The sequence below is a fragment of the Piliocolobus tephrosceles genome, chromosome 7 (assembly GCF_002776525.5).
Source record: "Piliocolobus tephrosceles isolate RC106 chromosome 7, ASM277652v3, whole genome shotgun sequence".
Lineage (NCBI taxonomy): Eukaryota > Metazoa > Chordata > Mammalia > Primates > Cercopithecidae > Piliocolobus > Piliocolobus tephrosceles.
This window is the reverse complement of record NC_045440.1, coordinates 4,885,441-4,908,130: the sequence shown is the minus strand read 5'-3', so window position 1 is coordinate 4,908,130 and position 22,690 is coordinate 4,885,441. Positions and strand designations below refer to the sequence as shown.

General features: G+C 39.0%; 2 protein-coding genes across 5 annotated transcripts in view; one reads left to right on the top strand and one right to left on the bottom strand.

Annotated features, from left to right (window-relative positions):
- The window catches only part of MCPH1 (microcephalin 1), a 241,277-nt gene that overhangs the window by 85,718 nt on the left and 132,869 nt on the right, over positions 1-22,690 (top strand). For 2 of the 3 annotated variants that reach the window (XM_023219099.3, XM_023219098.2), the window contains exon 12: positions 8,875-8,952. In XM_023219099.3, the coding sequence (XP_023074867.2) occupies positions 8,875-8,952 (78 nt within the window). Of the gene's footprint in view, positions 1-8,874; positions 8,953-18,560; positions 18,642-22,690 lie in introns of those variants that run through there. The other variant, XM_023219100.2, reaches the window with a different exon arrangement.
- The window catches only part of ANGPT2 (angiopoietin 2), a 60,423-nt gene continuing 49,040 nt past the window's right edge, over positions 11,308-22,690 (bottom strand). For both annotated transcript variants that reach the window (XM_023219101.2, XM_023219102.3), the window contains exons 7-9: positions 22,070-22,236; positions 17,287-17,417; positions 11,308-12,272 (exon numbers count right to left, since the gene is read on the bottom strand). In XM_023219101.2, the coding sequence (XP_023074869.1) occupies positions 12,112-12,272; positions 17,287-17,417; positions 22,070-22,236 (459 nt within the window). In that variant the 3' untranslated portion in view covers positions 11,308-12,111. The remainder of the gene's footprint in view (positions 12,273-17,286; positions 17,418-22,069; positions 22,237-22,690) is intronic.

Genomic DNA, 22,690 nt, shown 5'->3' with positions numbered 1-22,690 from the left:
GATCTGTTTTTTAGTTCTTTTTCACGGGTTCTTGTTTCTGAAAGGTTGTCTGCCAAAATATTAGAGTTCCGCCTAATAATTTAACAAGCATCGTATGTATTAATAGCATATTAATAATTAATGTTATTAAAATTAATATTAATTTATATTAAATTTTTAGAATATTAAAATTTAAAATTTAAAAATTTTAAATTAAATATTTTATATTACATCATTAAATAAGTTAATAGTATTAATAATTAATAACAATATTTAATATAAAATTATTGATGATATTTCATTATCCAATTATTGATTGGCTTAAGTAATTAATTGATTAATTGATAATGATTATTGTTAAATTATTGTACTCTTGGGTAATACAGAGACTGCATACTTAGCTTTGCCCTGTAAATACCATTGTCTGCTTCCTGGCTAGTGGCTCTAGGGAGGCTGTAGCAGAGTCAAGTGCTTTTGTCCTTAGCGTGGCCCCACTCTTCTTCTATAGGCTGCCCACAATTTTTTGCTATGCCACGTATGTATTGGTCTGTTCTCACACCGCCATAAAGAAATACCCAAGCCTGAGTAATTTATGGAGAAAAGAGGTTTCATTGGCTCACGCTTCTGCAGGCTGAAGCATAGTAGCTTCCAGGGAGGCCTCAGGAAAGTTTCAATCATGGCAGAAAGCAAAGCGGGGAAGCGGCCCCATCTTCCATGGGCGGAGCAACAGGAAAGGGCGTGGGGGTTCTACACACTTTTAAACAACCAGATCTCTTGAGAACTCATTTCACTATGCAGTGCTAAGGTGGGATGGGGCTGAACCATTCGTGAGAACTCTGCCCCCAGGATTCAGTCACCTCCCACCAGGCCCCACCTTCAACACTGGTGATTACAATTCAACTTGCGATTTGGATGGGGACACAAATTCAAACTCTGTCAACACACACCACATCTCCAATGAATGTTATGCAATTTCTTTCTTCTTTTTTTTTTTTTTTTTGAGACAGAATCTTACTCTGTCGCCCAGACTGGAGGGCAGTGGTGTGATCTCGGCTCACTGCAACCTCTGCCTCCTGGGTTCTAGTGGTTCTCCTGCCTCAGCCTCTTGAGTAGCTGGGAGTGGCTGGGATTACAGGTGCACGCCGCCATGCCTGGCTAATTTTTTGTATTTTAGTAAAGACGGGGTTTCACCATGTTGCCCAGACTGGAATCGAACTCCTGAGCTCAGGCAATCCCCCCGCCTCTTCCTTGTGAGCCACCACGCCTGGCCCTGCAATTTCTTTTGACTTTAGTTTTGCTGGGTAACAGCAAAATAAGAAAGAATATACACACATGCTATTATTCACCATCTTTTTTCTTTTTATGTATTTCTAATACTCTGTGTATACAGTTTATTGTAGTAGATCATTTATTTCAAGTGTTAAATTGTAAACAGTAGTTTTGACAGTATTTTAGAGACAGCCATACTCTCCCTGGCACAAGGAAGAATTTTTTAAAAATGTAAGTGTCCTCTTTACTGGACACTGGTTAGTTATCAATTGCCAGTCCTTCGAGGGCAGAGAATGTGCCTGTGTGCTTACATAGCCCCAGGACCTAGGATTGGACATGGAACTCAGTCCTTACTTATTGAATGAATAAATGAGTAGATAGATGACCTGTTTTTTTTTTTTTATCTCAGAATTTCTTCTCACCCCTGATGAGTTAAAAATACTACATAAAAATTATGCATCAGCCTAAATTGCAAATTACCCATGTAGTTAATGTGTTTCTTGTTAAAATTCTTTAATATAAGATGACCTGATGTTCATTTAAGAAAAACAACTTTGTAATTCAAACTCGCAGAAAGATTAGCAAAAAATAGTGATCACTCTTAGTAGCCATAATATTTGGTTTATTGTCTGTGTTGGTAATAATTTCTGCTGTGTTTTCATACAGTGAAGTGATGTTTCTGCTATTTATTTTAGTTACACTGGAATTTGTTATATTTATTTCTTTGTTTTCCTTTTGATAAGAGAAGTACGCACTTAGTTATTTATAAAGATGTTTGGACTTCACATGTGAGTACAGTGGTGACATGCTGGGTCGCCCTGGTCATTGCTTAGCTGTATTTATAAAGTGGATATTTCTGAGCAGTTAAGACTTAACATCTGAGAATCACCCATTTTCATTTTTGGAAACTGGAAAGGATTAGGTAGAGTGCAAGCAGAATAAATTGAACTTAAGTGTCTGCGTCCAACTGAGTTGAGCTTTTTCGTAAGAATATTCAAGCCTAGGTCAGCATGCAGCTTGTTTTCCCTCTCACCACCTGGAATTCAGTCTCGGTCAGTCAATGTCTTTTAAAAGGGAAACGCGTTCTTAACCACATACTTTTAGTACTTTATTACTTATCTTCCCTTTCTTGGTTAAATAGGCTGTGTTAGATATTTAGCTTCCTGCCCCTTTCTTTATGAGACAGCTAGAGCAGTGCTTTTTACACCTTACTAACGTGTGGATCACCTGCGGGATCTTACTGAAGTACAGATGCTGGTTCAGTGGTCTGGGTCTACTCAGGCTTGAGGTGAGGTCCACGCTGCTGGTCCTGTGACCCAGCATTGGGTCCCCAGGATGCAAAATACGACAGTGCTTGGAAATGGTAAAAAAAAAAAAAAAAAAGAAAAGAAAAAAATAAGAAAAAACTTTTTTTGAGATGGAGTCTCACTCTGTTGCCCAGGCTGGAGTGCAGTGGCAAGATCTTGGCTCACTGCAACCTCTGTCTCCTGGGTTCGAGCAATTCTTGTGCCTCAGCCTGTTGAGTGGCTGGGATTACAGGTGTATGCCACCACACCTGGCTAATTTTTGTTTTTTGTAGAGACAGGGTTTCACCGTGTTGGCCAGGCTGGTCTCAAATTCCTGACCTCAAGTGATCTACCCATCTTGGCCTCCCAAAGTACTAGGATTAGAGGCGTGAGCCACTGCACCCGGCCAGAAATGGTGAATTTTGAATTTGAATTCAGCTCTTCTTCAATTCATAGCCCACCTTCGTTCTAGCATCTACTTCCAAAGATAGCCTAGAGAATATTTTTTATCTTCTATAGCTGTAAACCTTGATACGGGCATTCTCTGACCGTTATGTGTTTTGAAAAGATTAATGGATAAGGCAGTGGATTTTACTGCTAACCCTGCTACACTGTAGCTGTGTAACCTTGGGTAAGGCTGTTTCTTTTTTTTTTTCTCTCTTTTTTTTTTTTTTTTCTTTTTGAGATGGAGTCTCGCTCTGTCGCCCAGGCTGGAGTGCAGCGTGCGATCTCAGCTTACTGCAAGCTCCACTTCCTAGGTTCACGCCATTCTCCTGCCTCAGCCTCCCAAGTAGCTGGGACTACAGGCACCCACCACCGCGTCTGGCTAATTTTTTGTGGTTTTTAGTAGAGACAGGGTTTCACCGTGGTCTCCATCTCCTGACCTCGTGATCCACCCACCTTGGCCTCCCAAAGTGCTGGGATTACAGGCATGAGCCACCGCGCCTGGCCAAGGCGGTTTCTTTATCTGTAAAAGAATGGAAAGATTACTTAAATAAAGTACTCAGTATACACTCAATAAATATTAAATACTGTTATTATTCAACAAGCATTTTTGACACTGATCACTAGCCTTCATTAAAAGTGTAACTTGGATGAACCTTGAATCACACTGAGTGAAAAGAGCCAGACACAAAAGGCACATGTTGTATAATTCCTTTCATACAATATATCCAGAATAGGTAAAGCCATAGAATAGAAAACGAGGTAGAAGTTACCAGGGATAGAGGGGAGAGAGGGATGGGGAGTGATTACTTAACAGGTACAGGATGTTTTTCTGGGGTGATGAAAGTGTTTTGAAACTAGAAAGAGGTGCCGGTTGCACAGCATCATGATACAAAATGCCATTGAGTTGCACACTTTAAAATGGTTAATTGTTTATTATGCCAATTTCACCTCACTTAAAAAAGTCATCATATGTGGGAAATTGCTTTGTTAAGGCACGACTACAACTACTAAATAGGTTTGTATTTTTAAAAGAACTTTATGGAATTATAGGAAGCATTTCTTGATGCTATGAGATGTGTTGGAAATACAGAAGAATAGCTTATTTTGGAACAGATATTATTGCCTTGAAATTTTGCCAGTTCAAGCTGGTCTCTTCAGAAGACTAGACCTTCTTTATTTTCTGACTTGAAAATGCTTGGGACATAAGTACCCTATTCTTTTGTTGTTAAAAATTGTACCATTGACATCCCCAATTTTTTCTCCTGAAGTTCAGTATAACCTAGAAATAACTTCATTGCTATACTATTTCATTGACTACATGGGTACTTTTGTAGTTAGTAATGATACATAATGTCTTCATGTGGCAGAAACATTAACCTGCCCCTTGTCATAAATCTGTAAAAAGATAGACATTGGTTTAAACCCAGTTGTTGAATTCTGTGCTTTTAACCAGTATATTACACTGTCTAGTTGGGGAAGAATCACAAATATTCTTCTTCTTTCTTTAGAAAAATCCAAAACAGCATAGAAACTAGCAAACTCTCATAAATGTTGTTTGAGAAAACCAATTACCCTAACAACTAAGACAAAGGATCTATAAAATCTGATGAGAAAAATCTTTGTAATTTGATTTTTATAGTTTTGTTAGCTTAAATTAGTAACAAATTAATAATTATTACTTTTGTTACTCTTATAATAAATAATGTAAATAATAAAAAAACTTATAATAAATAACCTTCCATAAACACCTACAACCACACTTTTTACCACAGTCGGTGGAGTGAGAGGTGGATGGAGGAGACAGTGGCAGAAACACCCCAATCACTTTCAATGATTAAAGTAAAGATATGTCTAACTTTACTCCTAAAGTATCATCCAGTAAAGTGGAATGTAAAACATACTTTTGAACTGTTTGTTAATCAGCTACATTCCTATGGCTTACGTCTGTGGGACAAGTTTCTAACTATCAGATTTTATTTTTAATTAATCAAGTGGCATTTTATACCAGCAGTCCCCAACCTTTTTGGCACCACAGACCAGTTTTGTGAAAGACAATTTTTCAAGGGGCTAGGGGATTGAGAGGGTGAGGGAGGAATGGTTTCGGAATGATTCAAGCACATTACACTTATTGTGCATTTTATTTCTATTATTATTATATTGTAATATATAATGAAATAAGTATACAACTCACCGTAATGTAAAATCAGTGGGAGCCCTGAGCTTGTTTTCTGCAATTAGACAGTCCCATTGGGAGGTGACGAGAGACAGTGACAGATCATCAGGCTTTAGATTCTCATAAGGAGCGTGCAACCTAGATCCCTCGCATGCACAGTTCACAACAGGGCTCACGCTCCTATGAGAATCTAATGCCACTGCTGATCTGACAGGAGGTGGAGCTCAGATCAGGAGGTGGAGCTCAGATCAGCAATGGGAAGTAGCTGTAAATACAGATGAAGCTTCCTTCAGTGGCTTACCCACCACTCACCTCCTGCTGTGTGGCCTGGTTCCTAATAGGCCACAAACTGGTACCAGGACCCCTGTTTTACACAACGTGGAGTCTTTTGTATGCAAAAGAATATTGTTGACTTTTGCCACACGGAAGCCCCCCTCGCCCCCCTCCCCCCGCCTTTTTCCTTTCCAGTTACATTCCCACAGGTATTCTTGTATCACAACTGCAGCTGAATTTCACAGTATGGTGGGTGGTAAGCTCTGGTGGGCGGTATGCTTGGATAAGGCTGGCTATTTAGAAATGTGGAATAAATTTACTGTTATGATTAACAGTAATGTTGCCTATCAAAAATTGTGAATGTTAATAAATGTTTTCAACATAATCATTAATGCCTTCCAGTGAGTTAAACCAGCTTCATGTTACAGTTGTATTTTTCATACCAGTAGGGAGTCATTATTAAATGGGGTCATGTTTTCAAGCCCAACTTAAAATCCCTCTTACAGATTGCCTTCCCCCACGCCCCAAGTTTTCTCTCATCACTTAGACATTGAAATAATTGCTTGTTGTTTTCCCTTTTTAAATCTTTTTTGAGAAGTCAAAAATTGAATACCTTGTTCAGTGTTTTTGCTTATGAAATACTTTGTGAATAAATTTTGGTTTTGGCTGAAGAAAATTTCTTAGGCAGTTAAGAAAATACCAATAAGCTAATGAATGAATAAAATTTAATTCGATTGATCCTAATTGGAGATGTAACATTTACTGATATTTAGCTGTAATCCTTTTGATCACTCAGAAATTTGTAATTCTTTGAGAAATAAGAAGTTGAGAGGGCTGGGTGCAGTGGCTCATACCTGAAATCCCAACACATTGAGAGGCCGAGGCAGGGCTGACCAATACTGTGAAACCCCATCTCTACTAAAAAAAAGAAAGAAAAAAAAAAAGAAAAATATTAGCCAGGCATGGTGAGGTGTGCCTGTAGTCTCAGCTACACAGGAGGCTGAGGCAGGAGAATTGCTTGAACCTGGAAGATGGAGGCTGCAGTGAGCCAAGATTGCACCACTGTACTCCAGCCTGGGGGACAGAGGGAAGACTCTGTCTCAAAAGAAAAGAAAAAGAAATAGGAAGTTGAAAAGAGCTTAGGGAAGCACTGCAACTACTGGCCAGCACCAGTACTCCATCATAGTATATGCTTTTCACTTATAAGGAACTATAATTTAAACTGTGGACTTTGGGTGATAATGATGTGTCAACATGGGATGACTGGGTACAACACATGTAGCACTCCAGTGGGAGACATTGAAATGCTTGTGTCGGGGCAGGAGGTGTATGGGAGCTCTCTGTACTTTCCTCTTAATTTTGCTATGAAGCTAAAGTGGCTTTCGAAAATATAAATACAGAAAAAAGCTTGTGCTTTCTATAGATTAATTTGAACATAGACACATTAACATAATAGATACATTGATGTGAACATAGGTACATTACGTTGAACACTTTAGGTTTTTATGATATCCTATACCACAGTAAACTGAAGAAGTCTGCCTCACAAAGTTGTTCAAAGAACTTCTAATGCTCTCACTGTTCCTTCCCTGCCTTGAACAGGAGGGTCTTATCCAGTGCAATAAGGTGGGAAATAAAGTGTGCATACATATCAGACAGGAAGAAATAAAGCAGTTCCTATTCACAGATGTAGTTACTAGTTACATTCATCAGCAAGGTTTGGGTTTTATGAATGATAATATTACAATGTAAAAAACACTATTTCCATTATGTAATGTGTTACCTACAAGATGCTGAATTCCTGATGCAGCAGATGCTGAATTCACTCTGCCCTTCTTATGAGAAATATGTTGGGCCAACCTTTTGTTTTTAAGTTTGCGTACAGCCTTACCTGTGCTCTTTCGAAGTAGATTTTCGCTATTTTGAACACTCTACTAAGGTAAAGATGTGTTTGGCCGATGAAACTACTGGAGCAAAATGTTTACACTGTATTTCTGACTTGATGATTTTAATACAACTAAATTAGTGTTTTCTCCTATCTCTATAGAATATTAATTCCTGGGATGCCTATGTAAATTAATTAATTTACTGACCAGAACTCTACTTTAGCCTCTTATGGTTTTATTTTCTTAACATTTAGAAAGGGCTAAATTCAGAGGACATAAATTTTCTCCATGAGGTTGTTTAAATTTGGTTGACATTTTAATGTGGATTATATTTGAACTTGAATGCCACACGCATTTTTAAGGCTGGTTCCTGGCTTCTGTCACTGGTACATTGTATTTCTCACTGTACTATACTTCTATGTTGCCTCTTGTCTGAAATGAACCTGATTTTTACCTTTTATTTTCTGGGTTAATTTTATGCGTTTGTGGGGAGCCTCACATATTGTTATTGTATCTCCTTAAATAACATGCATTGAGGCTGAGGTTGGCAGATCAACTGAGGCCAGAAGTTCGAGACCAGCTTGGCCAACATGGGGAAACCTGATCTCTACTACAAATACAAAACAAATTAGTCTGGTGTGGTGCTGGGTGCCTGTAGTCCCAGCTACTCAAGAGGCTGAGGCAGGAGAATCGCTTGAACCTGGGAGGTGGAGGTTGCAGTGATCCGAGATTGCAACACTGCACTACAACCTGGATGACAGAGTGAGAGTCTGTCTCAAAAAACAAACAAACAAACAAACAAACAGGAATTATATAATCCAGCTTTATTATTTTAGCTCTAAACTTCTGGTTTATAGAGACAGATTTTCAGGGATTTTGGTCCTGGAGTAGAGACAGCTGCAGAACCTCAGATACTACTGAATTAAAAAGGAAAAGATTGTACTGATCATTTAAAAGTGTGGGGATTCAAATACTAAGAGTATAATGAAAATGATAATGATGATGATGAAAGCTTGTTTCTGGGACATTTTACTCTTCCAAAGTCTGGGAAGGAATTTCAAATGTATTCCGGGGGACTTCTGGAAATATTAGCCAATGTTAGAAACCAAGTCGCAAGCCAAAGGGATTGCTTTTGAATTTAGGCTTGTGATCCATCTTCTGTTAATTCACTGTTTTAATTAATAAAAGTCTGGAATATTTATAGAGGACTGTTTATAAAACTTCACAAATTAGAAACTTGGAATTAAAAATATATGTATAATATTTCATTGTGTAAAAACAGGATGATATTTAAATATTCGGCCTCATGAGAATAATGACTCAGATTTCTTGTTTTGAGACTTTTTCTTAACCAAGTTTTTATTAATATTCATAACATTTATGCAACATGAAGATTCTGAAGGGACTTTATTGTTTGAGAACACATCTATTTCAGATCTGCGGAGTGTATCACTGCTGAATTTTTTGTTTTGTTTTTGCTGTGTCTTCAAAGTGACTCTTGATTTATTGCCTGCTAAGCCTAATAAATGTATAATAAATCTGCTTATTGTATCACTTGCAGGTGCTATGGTCTTTAGAATCGGGTCACTGGATTTCTGAGGAGCCATTCGAACTGTCTAATGACTTCCCTGCAGCTCCTGTAAGTCAAATATTGTTTTATGATGGTAAATGCAATTTGGTGTTCTCAAGAAATTATTATAAACATAAGGGTAGAATTAAATTTTTATCAAGTCAGGCACAATTATGCCCATAATTAAAAAGACATTCACAGAACTTAACATCTTTTATCAATTTATTTGTGAGAACAAATGTGAGAACGTGAGACCATCCTGCCAAAAGTAGTCAGGAATGCAGTCCAAAGAAAATTTAATGATTAAAGTTCTCAGAATTGAGAAAAACAAAATTGAAAAAAGACTGAATTCTTGGGCAAGTAGTCTTATACCTTGCTTAATGTTTTTACTGTTAATAGAGGCAGAACTGATAGGTATAAAAATTATGGCTTGCTGGTGCTGTGATAACAGTCTTTATATGTTTATGACTTTCCTAAATTTCACTTCAACTTTCAAATGCTTCATGAAAAAGTTCTGGGTTCCAATTTTTTTTAAGATGAAGTAGTAATTAAGTGGGTAATTTAAGGTTTGGTTGGATACAGAATTGTGCGGAAGTTGCCTTTCATGTTCAAAAATGTTAACTTGTTTGTGACAGTTTATTCATTCAAAAGATTAATATCTGAAAGATAAATGGTGATTTTTATCTGCCACCCGTATTGTTATTTAGCTGTTTGAGTAGGCCATATGGCTAAAACATAAAAAGGAGTTGAACTGTGCTCCCTGATCACTGTAGTTATCTAGGTTGTTGGGTTGTTTGTTTTCATTTTTAAGATTACTGTTTGATTTCCTTTCAGCTTTATAAATGTTTTCTTAAGGAGAGAAAAGTTCCTCTCAGCAAAACTGTTTGTTTGAAATACTGTGTAAGGAACTGAAGTGTAAAGTAAAAACACAAATTCCCCCCCTCTCGGTCATAAGAGATTATATATGATGCCCGATGACACAATGAGATTTGTCCTTGAATTTTGTTTCACCTGCCTACATGGAAAATTGATATAAATTGTGTTGTTGCCAGTTTTTCCTGCATTATCATTTCCCTGCCTAAGTATCCATCACTGTTGTCATTGAGATATCATAGAAACTTGTTGTTGTCTTTTGAGGCTGTGAAATTTTCTCATTTTCCGTTGTTTTTCAACTTGATACAAGGCCATGATACCGTTGTTGAATTCATAAAACCTTCTTAAATATAAAGTAGATACAGTTCTAAGGTAGGGAGGTTCTTGACTCAGTTAAATAGTTGTTGGAAAAGTGGACCTTGGTGGAAATAAAACAGAGCCTTGACTTTGCCAGAGTCCATCACTGACTCAAAATATGTAGCAACACATATGTGTTCTAAAACTACGTCAAGGGAGCGGGGAGAAGTTGGCGTAAAATAAATTAGACTTTAAAATGGAATAAAGAAAAAATAATGGTAGAATACTTTAAGGTAAAGACAGATGTATAGTAGATGCTAGTTGTAGACTGGACTCTGAACTTCCTTGCAAATGACTCAGAAAAGAATATATGAGAGATTGCCTTTAAATTATAAAGCTTTACACAAATGTTCATTAGTATTAATTGTACTATGAAAATTTCAAAAGGTGTTAAAACTCTAGGAGTTTATGGTTTTGTAGTCCTGAGTATAAAGCTGTGTTCTCAAATTTTCTTTTCTTTCTTTCTTTTTTTTTTTTTTTGGAGATGGAGTCTTGCTCCGTCACCCAGGCTGGAGTGCAGTAGCATGATCTTGGCTCACTGCAGCCTCCGCCTCCTGGGTTCAAGCAATTCTCCCTGTCCCAGCCTCCCGAGTAGCTGGGATTTCAGTTGCCCACCACCACGCCTGGCTGGTTTTTGTATTATTTAATAGAGACGGGGTTTCACCATGTTGGCCAGGCTGGTCTTGAACTCCTGACCTCAGGTGACCTGCCCACCTCGGCCTCCCAATGTACTGGGATTACAGGTGTGAGCCACTGCACCCGGCCCTGTGTTCTCAAATTTTCTGTAAATATTTAAATATATTATGAACATCAGATTTTGTTTTTGCACCTTGAAACACTTTTTTTTTCAGTTTGCTGATTGACATAAAAAAATCTTACTAGTGTCTATTTTTTTCCTTAAGTAAATTTAAGGGTGAATCTTGAGACGTATAGCTTTGTAAATTCCTTAAATAGAAGGCTTTTCTCAACTACAAATTAAATTGTAACCTAGTTCTATAAAAATATATCTTACTAGAAAACAGACCTCTGTTTTAGAATAGCGAGAAGATAATAAAGTTTCTTTGTCATAGAATGAAATGTATAATTTTCCTCATCATTAAAATCAAAGGATTCCTTATCACAAGGCACAATTAGTTCTTTCAGAAACAAATTATAAAATTGTAAATATTATCATAAAAGTTAAACATAGGCATATCCCCTAATAAGTTATATTTAATTACTAAAAATACCTTCATATTTAACCATCAGGCAGAAAAAATAGTACAATCTGCATATAAACTAAAATGGCACATGTTTCTGTTGATTTCAGAGATTCTGGAAGTTTCCACCATATAAACTTGAAATACGTATTTGAGCATTAACTTAAAACTAAACTGTCAACATAAATGTAAATACGCTGTTTTTGAAATAAAAATTTAAAGCACCTAAGAGATGGAGTAAAAATGCACTAACTGTTTTTCCAAATATTAAACTTCTAGTAACCCCTTCTCAGAATATCCCTGAATATGTCTTTTTATGGCTTAGAGATTTTTTTCTTCCTTTTAATTGTGATAGTGATGGTGAATTCAGGACACATGGGTATTTACACAGTGTGTAAACAGTGCTCAGAAGAATGCAGTTCCAAGATGATCTGTATTGTATAACATAAGTGTTCTGTTTTCCAGTTATTTACTGATAAACTTGCACATAACATTCTTCGTTGTGACAGCAGAGTCTGTAAATTGTCAATCTGATTCTCAGCCTCGGGTTCCTCTTTACATAGGTGTTCTGTCTAATCACAATTACAGATGTTTAGGGTCTTGCTTTGGTCTGTTAAGTGATGCAAGTTTAAGTGACAAAGTTTACAGGCTGTAATCTGGAGCACGTGGGTCCCGTCAGCACTGAGCACACGCCCTCTGTGGTGGAAGAGGACACAGTGCGCAGCCGTGACTTTCAGTGCATTGGGTTTAAGTCTTTGAAAATAGTTCGAGACAGTCTTATTCAGGTGGACTCGGGTGTTTAGAAATCTGCTGGTCGGATCATCATGGTTGTGGCCTTGAGCGAGTAGCCTGAGCCTTTCCAGTAGTACCACTTAATGCCGTTGAACTTATTTGTGTTCTGCCTTTGTGGATAGTACATTCCGTTCAAGTTGGAAGGACCACATGCATCAAACCACCAGCCTGTGAAAGTAAAACACAGAAGGAATTAGGAACTAGGTGATGCCAGCTCCCACAAGGAAGACAGCAATACTCAGCTAAGCCAGGAGGCACGTTGCAGGCATGTGGGGTAGGCACATGCAGATGACTGTGAGTATAGGATGTGCACTGGCAGAGGGATGGTTTTCCAGCGGTACGCCCATGGCATCACAGTTTTATTACTGCAAATGCTTTGACAAGCGTTCTTCCACCTTTTCCCTTACGCTGTGTGGAGAGGCCTGAATTCCCCACAGTCCTATTTGGTAAGCCCACAGTGTGTACACACTTAACAGCGGGGATAAGCAAACATCTGAGGCACAGTTGGAAAACTCTCCTTCAACCAGGATTACTTACCAGTCCCAGCAACATGGTGGGCTGGACTCGCTCAGGCTCCCCTTGCTCTATTAAAGGATTTTTTTTTATTGAACTTTAACCCAAAATATTAAGTACTCAGTGGAGCTCCATAAAAAGGGAGTCTCTATGTTTCAGAGACAAAGAGGAAATTTAAAGTGAGAGTGTGCGCTCACTCAGCTAGAGCCAGGGCAGGAGAGGTGCTCAGCATGGGGCTGTGGGAGTGAAGCCCCATCTACACCTTAATTTCTGGGCTTGGCCAAAAACAGGAGCATGCTGGGGTTTGTGAGAGAAAGAAACACAGTAGCCCCCTCTTATCTGCTGTTTTCACTTTCTGCACTTTCAGATACCTGAAGTCAGCTGCGGCTCTAAATATTTAATGGAAAATTCTAGAAATAATCTATAAGCAGGGGCTGGGCGCGGTGACTCACGCCTGTAATCCCAGCACTTTGGGAGGCTGAGGTGGGTCACAAGGTAAGGAGATCCAGACCATCCTGGCTAACACGGTGAAACACCGACTCTACTAAAAATACAAAAAAATGAGCCGGGCGTGGTGGCGGGCGCCTGTTGTCCCAGTTACTCGGGAGACTGAGGCAGGAGAATGGCGGGAACCCGGGAGGTGGAGCTTGCAGTGAGCCGAGATGGCGCCACTGCACTCCACCCTGGGTGACAGAAATAATCTATAAGCCTTAAATTGCATGCTGTTCTGAGTAACGGGATGAAATCTCCTGCTGTCCCCTTCTTCCCTCCCAGAACGTGAATGATCCCCTCTGTCCCGTGGATCCACGCTGTATCACAGTGCTTATGTTCAAGTAACCCTTATTTGACTTAATAATGGCCCCAAAAGTACAAGAGTGATGATGCTGGCAATTCAGATATGCCAAAGAGAAGCTGTAAAGTGCTTCCTTTAAGTGAAAAGGTGAAAGTTCCTGACTTAATAAGGAGAGAACAAAATCGTACACTAAGGGTGCTAAGATCTATAGAAGAACAAATCTTATATCCATGAAATTGGAAGCAATATGTTGTATATTATTCAGTTTTATTATTGTTGTTAAGTCTCTTTTTGTGCCTCGTTTACAAACTAAACCTCATAAATATGTGTGAAGAGGAAAAAATAAACACATAGGGTTTGATACTGTCTGTGATTTCAGGCATTTGCTGGACATCTTGGAATGTTTCCCTTAAGAAGAGAGGACTGCTGTAACCTTGATTTTACACATATTAATCTGAATAAATCTCAAAGACACTGTGCTGGAGGGACACATACAGTATGATACTCCTTATATTAATTTTTAAAATACAGAAAATAATTAGGATTGATATCTCCATATGTAGGAAAATTAATAAAGTGAATTAACCTCGACCCAAGCAGCAGGTAGGGAATGGCACTGGCAGGGCCTCTTTAGCCTTACCTGTAATGTATTATTTCTTAAATAAAAACTCTGACGCCAAAGAGAATATATATATATATACTCTCTATATATGTATATAGAATATATATATTCTATGTATATATAATATATATATTCTATGTATATATAGAATATATATATTCTATGTATATATAGAATATATATATTCTATCTATATAGAATATATTATTTATATATAGAATATGTATATTCTTTATATATGTATATATAGACTATATATTCTTTATATATGTATATAAAGAACATATATATATAGAATATATATGTTCTATATATATATATATATATATGTTGTGTTTACACATTGCTTTGTGAGTGCCAGTTATTTCATCCAGGTTCCTACAATCTTTCCTGGTGGTAACAGCTCAGTGACTTCATTTGATTCAGATGAATACAGATGGGATGGAAGTTTGCGTGTTCTACTCAGAATCCTTCACATATTCAGCACTTTGACAGATTCATAAGTCAGTCTCTTCTGGAGCTTTTCTGACTAGAGAACTTGGTGTCCATGCAAAATGGAGCTGCTCATTAGGCTGGTTCATTAATGGTCCAGACCGCTGGCTGGAATTTGACCCCTTCACAGGCAAGACCACTCCACTTTCTCTCTTGGACTGTTTTTCCTCTCCTCAGTCTCTTTTCCAATTACATTCTCAGCCCCTAAATCTTGATTTGAGTAAGTAAATATATTGTTTCCTTGGTTATTAATGTGATTCTCCTACTCTCCCGAGAAGCTCACCACATACGGGTGGTCTAACAACCACAACCTTCTCAAGGAGAGAACTGGGTCCAGCATGTGAGGGGAAGGGCAGACAGGAAACGAAGCCCTAGGTATCTGTGGCTCCTCCACCCGACCACTTTCCCTGCTGTTCAGCTTTAAAAAGGATGATTGTGCCAGGATGAGGGAAACAAGAAGCTTTTGCAAAATCAATATGAGGGCTTTGCTCATTGGTGTAATAATGGTTAGTAGGGAGGACCTGTGTTACCAAATAGTAGTCATATTTTCTCAGGAAACAGAGGATTGCTTTTTTTTTTTTTTTTTTTTTAATGAGGCCTGATTCAGTATAAAAGGCATGAAATTTAAAGACTTGAATATTACCAAATTTCATATTATTTTCATTACTAAATCCTCCTTTTGACTGTTAATGATGCTGGGTTTTTTTGTGTTTTTTTGTTTTGTTTTGTTTTGTTTGTTTTTTTGTTTTGTTCTGTTTTGTTTTTGAGACAGAGTCTCACTCTTGTCGCCCAGGCTGGAGTGCAGTGGCTCATTGCAACCTCTGTCTCCCCGGTTCAAGCGATTCTCCTGCCTCAACCTTCTGAGTAACTGGGATTACAGGTGTGCGCCACCACACCTGGCTAATTTTTGTATTTTTAGTAGAGATGGGGTTTTGCCATGTTGGCCAGGCTGGTCTCAAACTCCTGACCTCAGGTGATCCGCCTGCCTTGGCCTCCCAAAGTTCTGGGATTACAAGTGTGCACGCCCAGCCCTCTTAATGATTCCTATAGTGTGAATGCATCATAACTTGGGTCATCCATTTGTTTAATGTAGTAACCTTCATTTATAAAATAGGTTGACCATAGTTCTTACCTTTGGTTTTCTTGGGTGGGTAACACATGAATTTTTGCAGATACGATTTATGTTCTCTAGAAATTAAACCCTCCCATTTTTCCTGTTATTCTTTACATTCATTTTGCACTATTGGCAGAGTTTTTGTTGCTACTTTACATCTTTCAGTGTTTTTCAAGAACTAACTTGACAGCATTTGTCAGACTTTTTTCTTGTCTCAGTTACTAAGTAGTAGTGTTTGTTACTGTCAGTGAATTTCTAAACTTTTAAAAAATCAGAAAAATAACGTTTTCTTTTTTTTCTTTTTTTTTTCTTTTTGAGATGAAATCTCACTCTGTCCCCCAGGCTGGCATGCAATGGCACGATCTTGGGTCACTGCAACCTCCGCCTCCCAGGTTCAAGCCATTCTCCTGCCTCAGCCTCCTGAGTAGGAGTAACTGGGATTACAGGCAACTGCCACCATGCCTGGGTAATTTTTGTATTTTTAGTAGAGACGGGGTTTCACCATGCTGGCCAGGCTGGTCTCGAACTCCTAACTTCAGGTGATCCGCCCGCCTCAGCCTCCCAGAGTGCTGGGATTGCAGGCGTGAGCCACCAGGCCAGAATAATAACATTTTCTAAAAGTTGATTCCTGTGTTTGAACTCTCAAATGTTTCTGAATACCAGCCCATCCGTTTTAAGTGACTACTACAGTGGTCTTTTGCTTGTGAGTGTGGTTTTCATTGTCTGTTTTACGGCAGTCTGATACTAAAAGTAGAAAACCAGAAAGGCCTTAAAGAAGAAGATCACTCATTTGAATTTGATTCACTAAAAGAGGTTGGTTAACTCATTGTGTTTATAGGTGTTTGCTATATAGTAATGAAATCTTTTTTAAACAAACAACGGGGGCCAGGTGTGGTGACTCACGCCTGTCATCTCAACACTTCTGGAGGCTGAGGCGGGCAGATCACTTGAGGTCAGCAGTTTGAGACCAGCCTGGCAAACAGGATGAAACTCTCTCTGTACTAAAAATATAAAATTAGCCGGTGCAGTCGTGGGCACCTATAATCCCAGCACTGGGGAGGCTGAGGCAGGAGAATTGCTTGAGCCTGGGAGGCAGGGGTTGCAGTGAGCTGCGATCACACTCCCTTCTGGACAACAAAGTGAGACTCTGTCTCAAAATAAATAAACAAACAAACAGCTGGAGACTCTGTCTCAAAATGAATAAATAATAAATGACAACTGGAAATTCCTTGTTTGAACATTGAATTATTATTTGGAAATATTTCTATAATGTGTATTACTGTTTTGGTTGCTACTTGGAATTTTTAACTTTTTAAATAAAGCAAAATGTAATTAAACCATCTCTCTAGTATCCAGCAAGCACAAACCCAAGAGAGCTTGCTAAGAATCAAATATCCCCTCTCCTCGCCAGGGCTAGGTCCTGAGGAGACACGGTTGGCTTGCTGACAAGTCTAGTTCCATATCATATTCTCACTTAAAACTTAGTCTAAAAAAAGTGAAACACATTTATCTATGTCAAGCTAGTGCGTCTACCTATGAAATTGTGGACATCATTACCAATCACAATTTGAAGTCCAAATTGCCAGCCTTTCCCTCTATGAAATCGTTCCTTGCCAATACAAATAGGAAGACAGAAAGTCATCCCTACCTCCTGTTAGCATTTGTGAACATTTGCAAATACATTTGTCATTGTCTGCATCCTTTGTGCTAAAATCATTTCCTGGTTGACTGATGCTGCTTATTTTGCCGGCTGTCCCTGTAAGTCCTTTAAGGTGAATCCTGTAAGTGTGCAAAGAAAAAAAAACAAATTTAATTGGCTAGGGTCATTGATTTACCATAGTGGAAAATTTTTTGTAATGAAGAATTCTATTCTACAGAAGCATGTTCTGTACTCGTTAATGGACTAATGCGTACTCTGGACAAAATATTTTGCACTGGTATAAACAGGAACCAACTTATCATCAAATCCTTCGGCAAAGAGGGATGTTTCCATGAAACCTTCAACACATATCACTTGCACAACTATCAGCAGCGACTGTAGAGCCCTGTAATTTATTTTCCTGCTGCTTTCAGATAAGCAGAAGACAGAGAAATGCAGCACGAGGGTCCTCCTCCCAGGTCTCCAGTCCTCCATAGAGACGGAGTCCTGACACAACTGGGCAACCTCAAACATCATTTTCCACAGGGTGCCCCGGGGGGCTGGAGAATGCAGCAGACAAGGAATGGCCACTGTGTTTGGGGAAGAAATCTACAGAACGGTGCTGAAAATAAATCCTTGTGGCTGCATTGCCTCATGTCTGTATAGTAGTGTAAAGTAATTAAACTGTTAGACATTGAGAAAGGAACAAATGTCCGAGTAAGTTAGACACTATTTACAATACAGATGATCCCTGACTTCCCATGGGGCTATGTTCGGATAAGCCCATTGAAGGTTGAAAATGTTGTACATTGAAAATGCATGGAATACACCTGACCTTCGGAGCATCGTAGCTTAGCCCTAGCCTTCCTTCAATGTGCTCAGAACACTCACGTTAGCCCACAGTCAGGCAGAGCCATTTGGCAACATGGTGCACGCAGTGTCTGTTGTTCACCCTGGTGATCATAGGGCTGACTGGGAGCTGTGGCTTCCTGCCACTGCCCAGCATCACAAGGGAGCGTCGTGCCACATATCACTAGCCAGGGAAAGATCCAAATTTAAATCTCAAAGTGTAGTTTCTGCTGAATGTGTATCACTTTCACACCATCGTAAAGTTGAAAAACCTTAAGTGGAACCATTGTAAGTTGTATTGCAAAAATACGACTTATTATTGGTCATCTGTGTACCAGCAAGGAGCAAATAAGGGAAGGGAGAAGACAATGTTTTGAGGTTGTTTTTTCTTTTCTTTTCTTTTTTTTTTTTTAATTTTCCGTAACTATGTTCAGGAGTTTCTGCTGCAAAGAAGCCCCTTGGCAGATGGTTCAGTACAGATCAGAGCAGGCATCACATAATGGGGTATGCTATGTTGGCACATTGAGTCCTCACATCCCGATGGAGAAACAGGCACACGAAGACCCAGGTGAGGAGCCTGCAAAGCAAATCCTGCAATGGTAGCAGAAGTGTACTTGAAGCACCAAGATGATGCCCTTCTTTGTAAAACCTGCTAATGTTTACTAACTGCCGCATTGGAGTGATATAATTTTTATCAGTTTGTATTGGAAGAGTGCAAAGAAGAGAGAAAAGGTTCTTTTAGTTTTACCTGCTGGTCTGGTCAGGCCAGGCCAGGTGCTTATACCTGCACGCACACTGGATGCTCATAACCACTGGCAGTGGTGGCCGCCATCTTTATTTTTGCACTGAAAGTCACTGAGGTTCAGAGATACGAACTTGTCCGAGGTCAGACTCTTAAGTCTTGGAGGTAGGATTTGCACCAGATGCAGCAAACCCCTCTGCCATGTTTCAATACTGGTGCACACCTAAACAGAGATGTTTGTTTATTGAAGAAGTTGTGAAAAGATGAGGATGAGGCCATGTGATGTGGAGTTCCATAAGTGTTGCTCCTAAGTGTCTTCAGTATTAAGGCAGCCCTAGAAACTTCATCCTAAGGCATGGACTGGACATGTGGGTCTCAGTATTTTCCTACATATTTCAAAAGTGAGACTGGCCATAGCTCAGTCTCTAAATGCCTGCTGCAAAATGTTAATGTCATAAATACTCATCTTTGTTGGGATTTTGAAACACTTTACTTTCTTTCCATTGTCTTCCCATTAATCATAGACAGGATTGAGATGAACCACTTCCCTTGCTTATCTTTTAACTCTCCTATCTCCTTTGAACATGTTTAGTTCTCATGGAACTTGTTAAATTTTCCCCAGAGGCAAGAAAAATAAGGGAGAATACTATTTTTTATGAGTCTCTGTTCGAAAGGTTTTGTATAATTTTAGGTCCTTTTATGGCTCCCTGGTTTAAAGTGCTTTCTTTAAAATTTCGTTATTAAGAATGGCCAACTTCACAAAACTTGAAGTTGCATTACATTGGTATGGGTTGATTTTTTTTTCAATCTCTGCAGCTTTGCCAGGGATTATTTTATATGACAGTGGAGTAAAGAGATAACATCAACATTTAACAATTAAATCTCAGTGTTTTATGAAATTGCAAGAATGTGTGTGAAAAGTGACCAATTTTTAAGGTTTAATGTACACATAGCTTTTAGTTTTACTGGAAAGAATCAAATTCTACTGATGCGTTTATCCATTTCTTATAACGTATATTCCAGTTTTCCCACACTTGGAGAACATTTCTTCTGGAAAAAAATCCCTTACATGCTGCATACAATGGGCGTCTCCAAGCATTTGCAGTTATGCAAAGTTTCAGTCCCTTCACAGTTCTCTTATCATGCTAGCATCATGTTTTATAGGATAATAATTTTGATGTAATATCCATTTTATCTTGCCAAGCAAATTAAGCTTTAAACCAACGTGTGTATTTTTCCAAATGGCCTATCCAAAAATTGATTGCATTTCTAAAGGAAATATCTGTTAAAAGCCATCTCAGTTTAAAATATTTTTATAATGTCAGCGTACAAGGGTAATGACCCATTTTGTAAAACTCTTCTTATACAAACAGCCTAATCCTTAATTTTTGTGCTTTTTTTTTTTTTTTTAATTCTTCTGTTGTAGATTCCTAACTCTTGCCAGTTGAAAAAATATTTAACTTGGAGGTAACACAATGACCAACCACTTGTGTCTCAAAATTCACTGAAGTTTTGATCTCTTTGGAGTCAAGTTGGAACCGCTGTGAGGCCCAAACACCTATCTTCTCATTCATCTCGGTCGTTACCTCTCCAGGAGAGCCTGGTCTTTCCATAATGAGAGTAGTGAATATGCTTCACTGATGTTTAAAGAGTCACATCCATGTATATCTGTTTCTCAAACGTGCTTCTGAATTTCCATTCACTGTTTGTAAAACAGGACATACTGGGCATTGTAGAGTTTTCAGTTGGTTGTTCAGGCAACTTGACGTTCAGCCACTTCTCTGTGCTGCCCACTACAGCCCTCCGCTGGGCAGCCTGCTCAAGGACTTTAACGTTGTGTCTGCTTTCAGACCGTTCAGGTCGTGGAGCAGAGTGTCTGACTTGGGCATTAATGAGATGAAGATGAGACTGTAGGTCAGATGATGACTGTTTCTGTGATGTTCGTGTTGACCTTCATTTGCTGATTTCTGACCTCAAAGCGAGTATTTCATAATGTGTGCTCCGTGATCACCGGGCGCCACCAGTCTGTGCTCTTTAGGCTCCTTTAGGCTGGTGTTGGTGCCACTGGGCGCACAGTCTCACTTCTCTGCCCCGCCATTGCACACACATTTCGGAGTGCCTCTGTGTGCCTTGTGTACCAGCATTACTGTGCATGTGGCTTCACCATACTTATCTGCACACTAAGTTGTCAAGTCCCATTGCTGTTCTCTGTCTCCACTCTCACGGCATTTTAGAGGCAGAAAGTAAATTCCCGGTCAAGGTTGCCCATGCTGTTACTTATGATAATTGCCACTAAATGGGTGAGGACAAGGCAGACACTCAGGGACTGCTGTGAATCTGATGTATTTCCTGTAGAGGAGCGGAGAGTTGACTAACATCCCACCTAACTCTGCCATCTCTAAACTTGACAACTAATCTTGACTTTGAGATTGAACACAATTGAATGTGTTTAAACTTAGTAAAGACAGATTAAGTTTTGAAACCTTTTGGAATAAAACATCACAGTCACAAGTATCCATCATTTATGCTATTCGTGTGACATATCATCATGGGAACACTTACCATTCACTGATTTTACAAGTATCTGTGAAAGCCAATTATCTACCAGGCAGAATTCTTCTAGGCTTTGAAGAGACACAGTAAACACAACGGACAAAATACTGTTTGTATGAAGTTTCTTTTATATTGTTATAACCAAAGGTAGAATTTTAAACCCAGAGAAACTTAAAGAGGTAATAATTCTGAGAAACAAGATGTTTTTCCATTTAAGGTAATAAAAGAGTAATTTAGATCTTGGTTAAATCATTGTGGTTCTCATTTTCTGGAATAGTCACCCAGCAAATCTTTTAATTTTTTTTTCTTTTTTTTTTTTTGAGACAGAGTCTCGCTCTGTGGCCCAGGCCGGAGTTCAGTGGCACGATCTTGGCTCACTGCAAGCTCCGCCTCCCGGGTTCCTGCCATTCTCCTTCCCCAGCCTCCTGAGTAGCTGGGACTACAGGTGCCCGCCACCACACCCGGCTAATTTTTTTATATTTTTAGTAGAGATGGGGTTTCACCGTGTTAGCCAGGATGGTCTCGATCTCCTGACCTCGTGATCCACCCACCTCAGCCTCCCAAAGTGCTGGGATTACAAGCGTGAGCCACCGCGCCCGGCCACAAATCTTTTAATTTTTTCTTTCAGTTTACCAGTAACTCACTTACCTATAATTGAGTTCTTCACTTGAGAGATAGAAATGTTCATACAATGAGTAAGCCTCGTTCCCTTCCCAGTCTTTAAGGTGTATTTTAAGCACATAGCGTTGCTGATTAGTCAGTTGTGAAACAAACTCATTTCCCAGCCAATATTCTCCTGAAGGGTTACCAAATCCCTGTAATGCAAGTTGTTAAATTCAATTACTTCATGTAATTTTTTCTTTGTATATTTGAAATGGATAGTCCGTGAACTTAAATAGAATAACTATCAAATAGCAGAAATTACTTCTGGTTCTGTGACAATTCAGGGTCCTCCCCAAAAGAAAATGGATTTTAAACAGGTCAGTTATTAGACACTAAGCTGCTGCTGGAAGATAATTTGTATTGGGATAACGAGAACTACTTGGGGAGCCACCAGCAGAAGCCTCGGCATAAACAGTTCAGTTCATGGAAATGTGAAGCACCTTGAAACAGTTGGCTTACCAAAAAAACGCTGAGCCCACCTTTAAAAATAAGCTAAGCAGTGGCAGCCTTGTTTTTTCTTTTTTTTTTTTTCTTTTTCTTTGGAGAGAGAGTCTTACTCTGTCACCCAGGCAGGCTGGAGTGCAGTGGCATGATCTGGGCTCACTA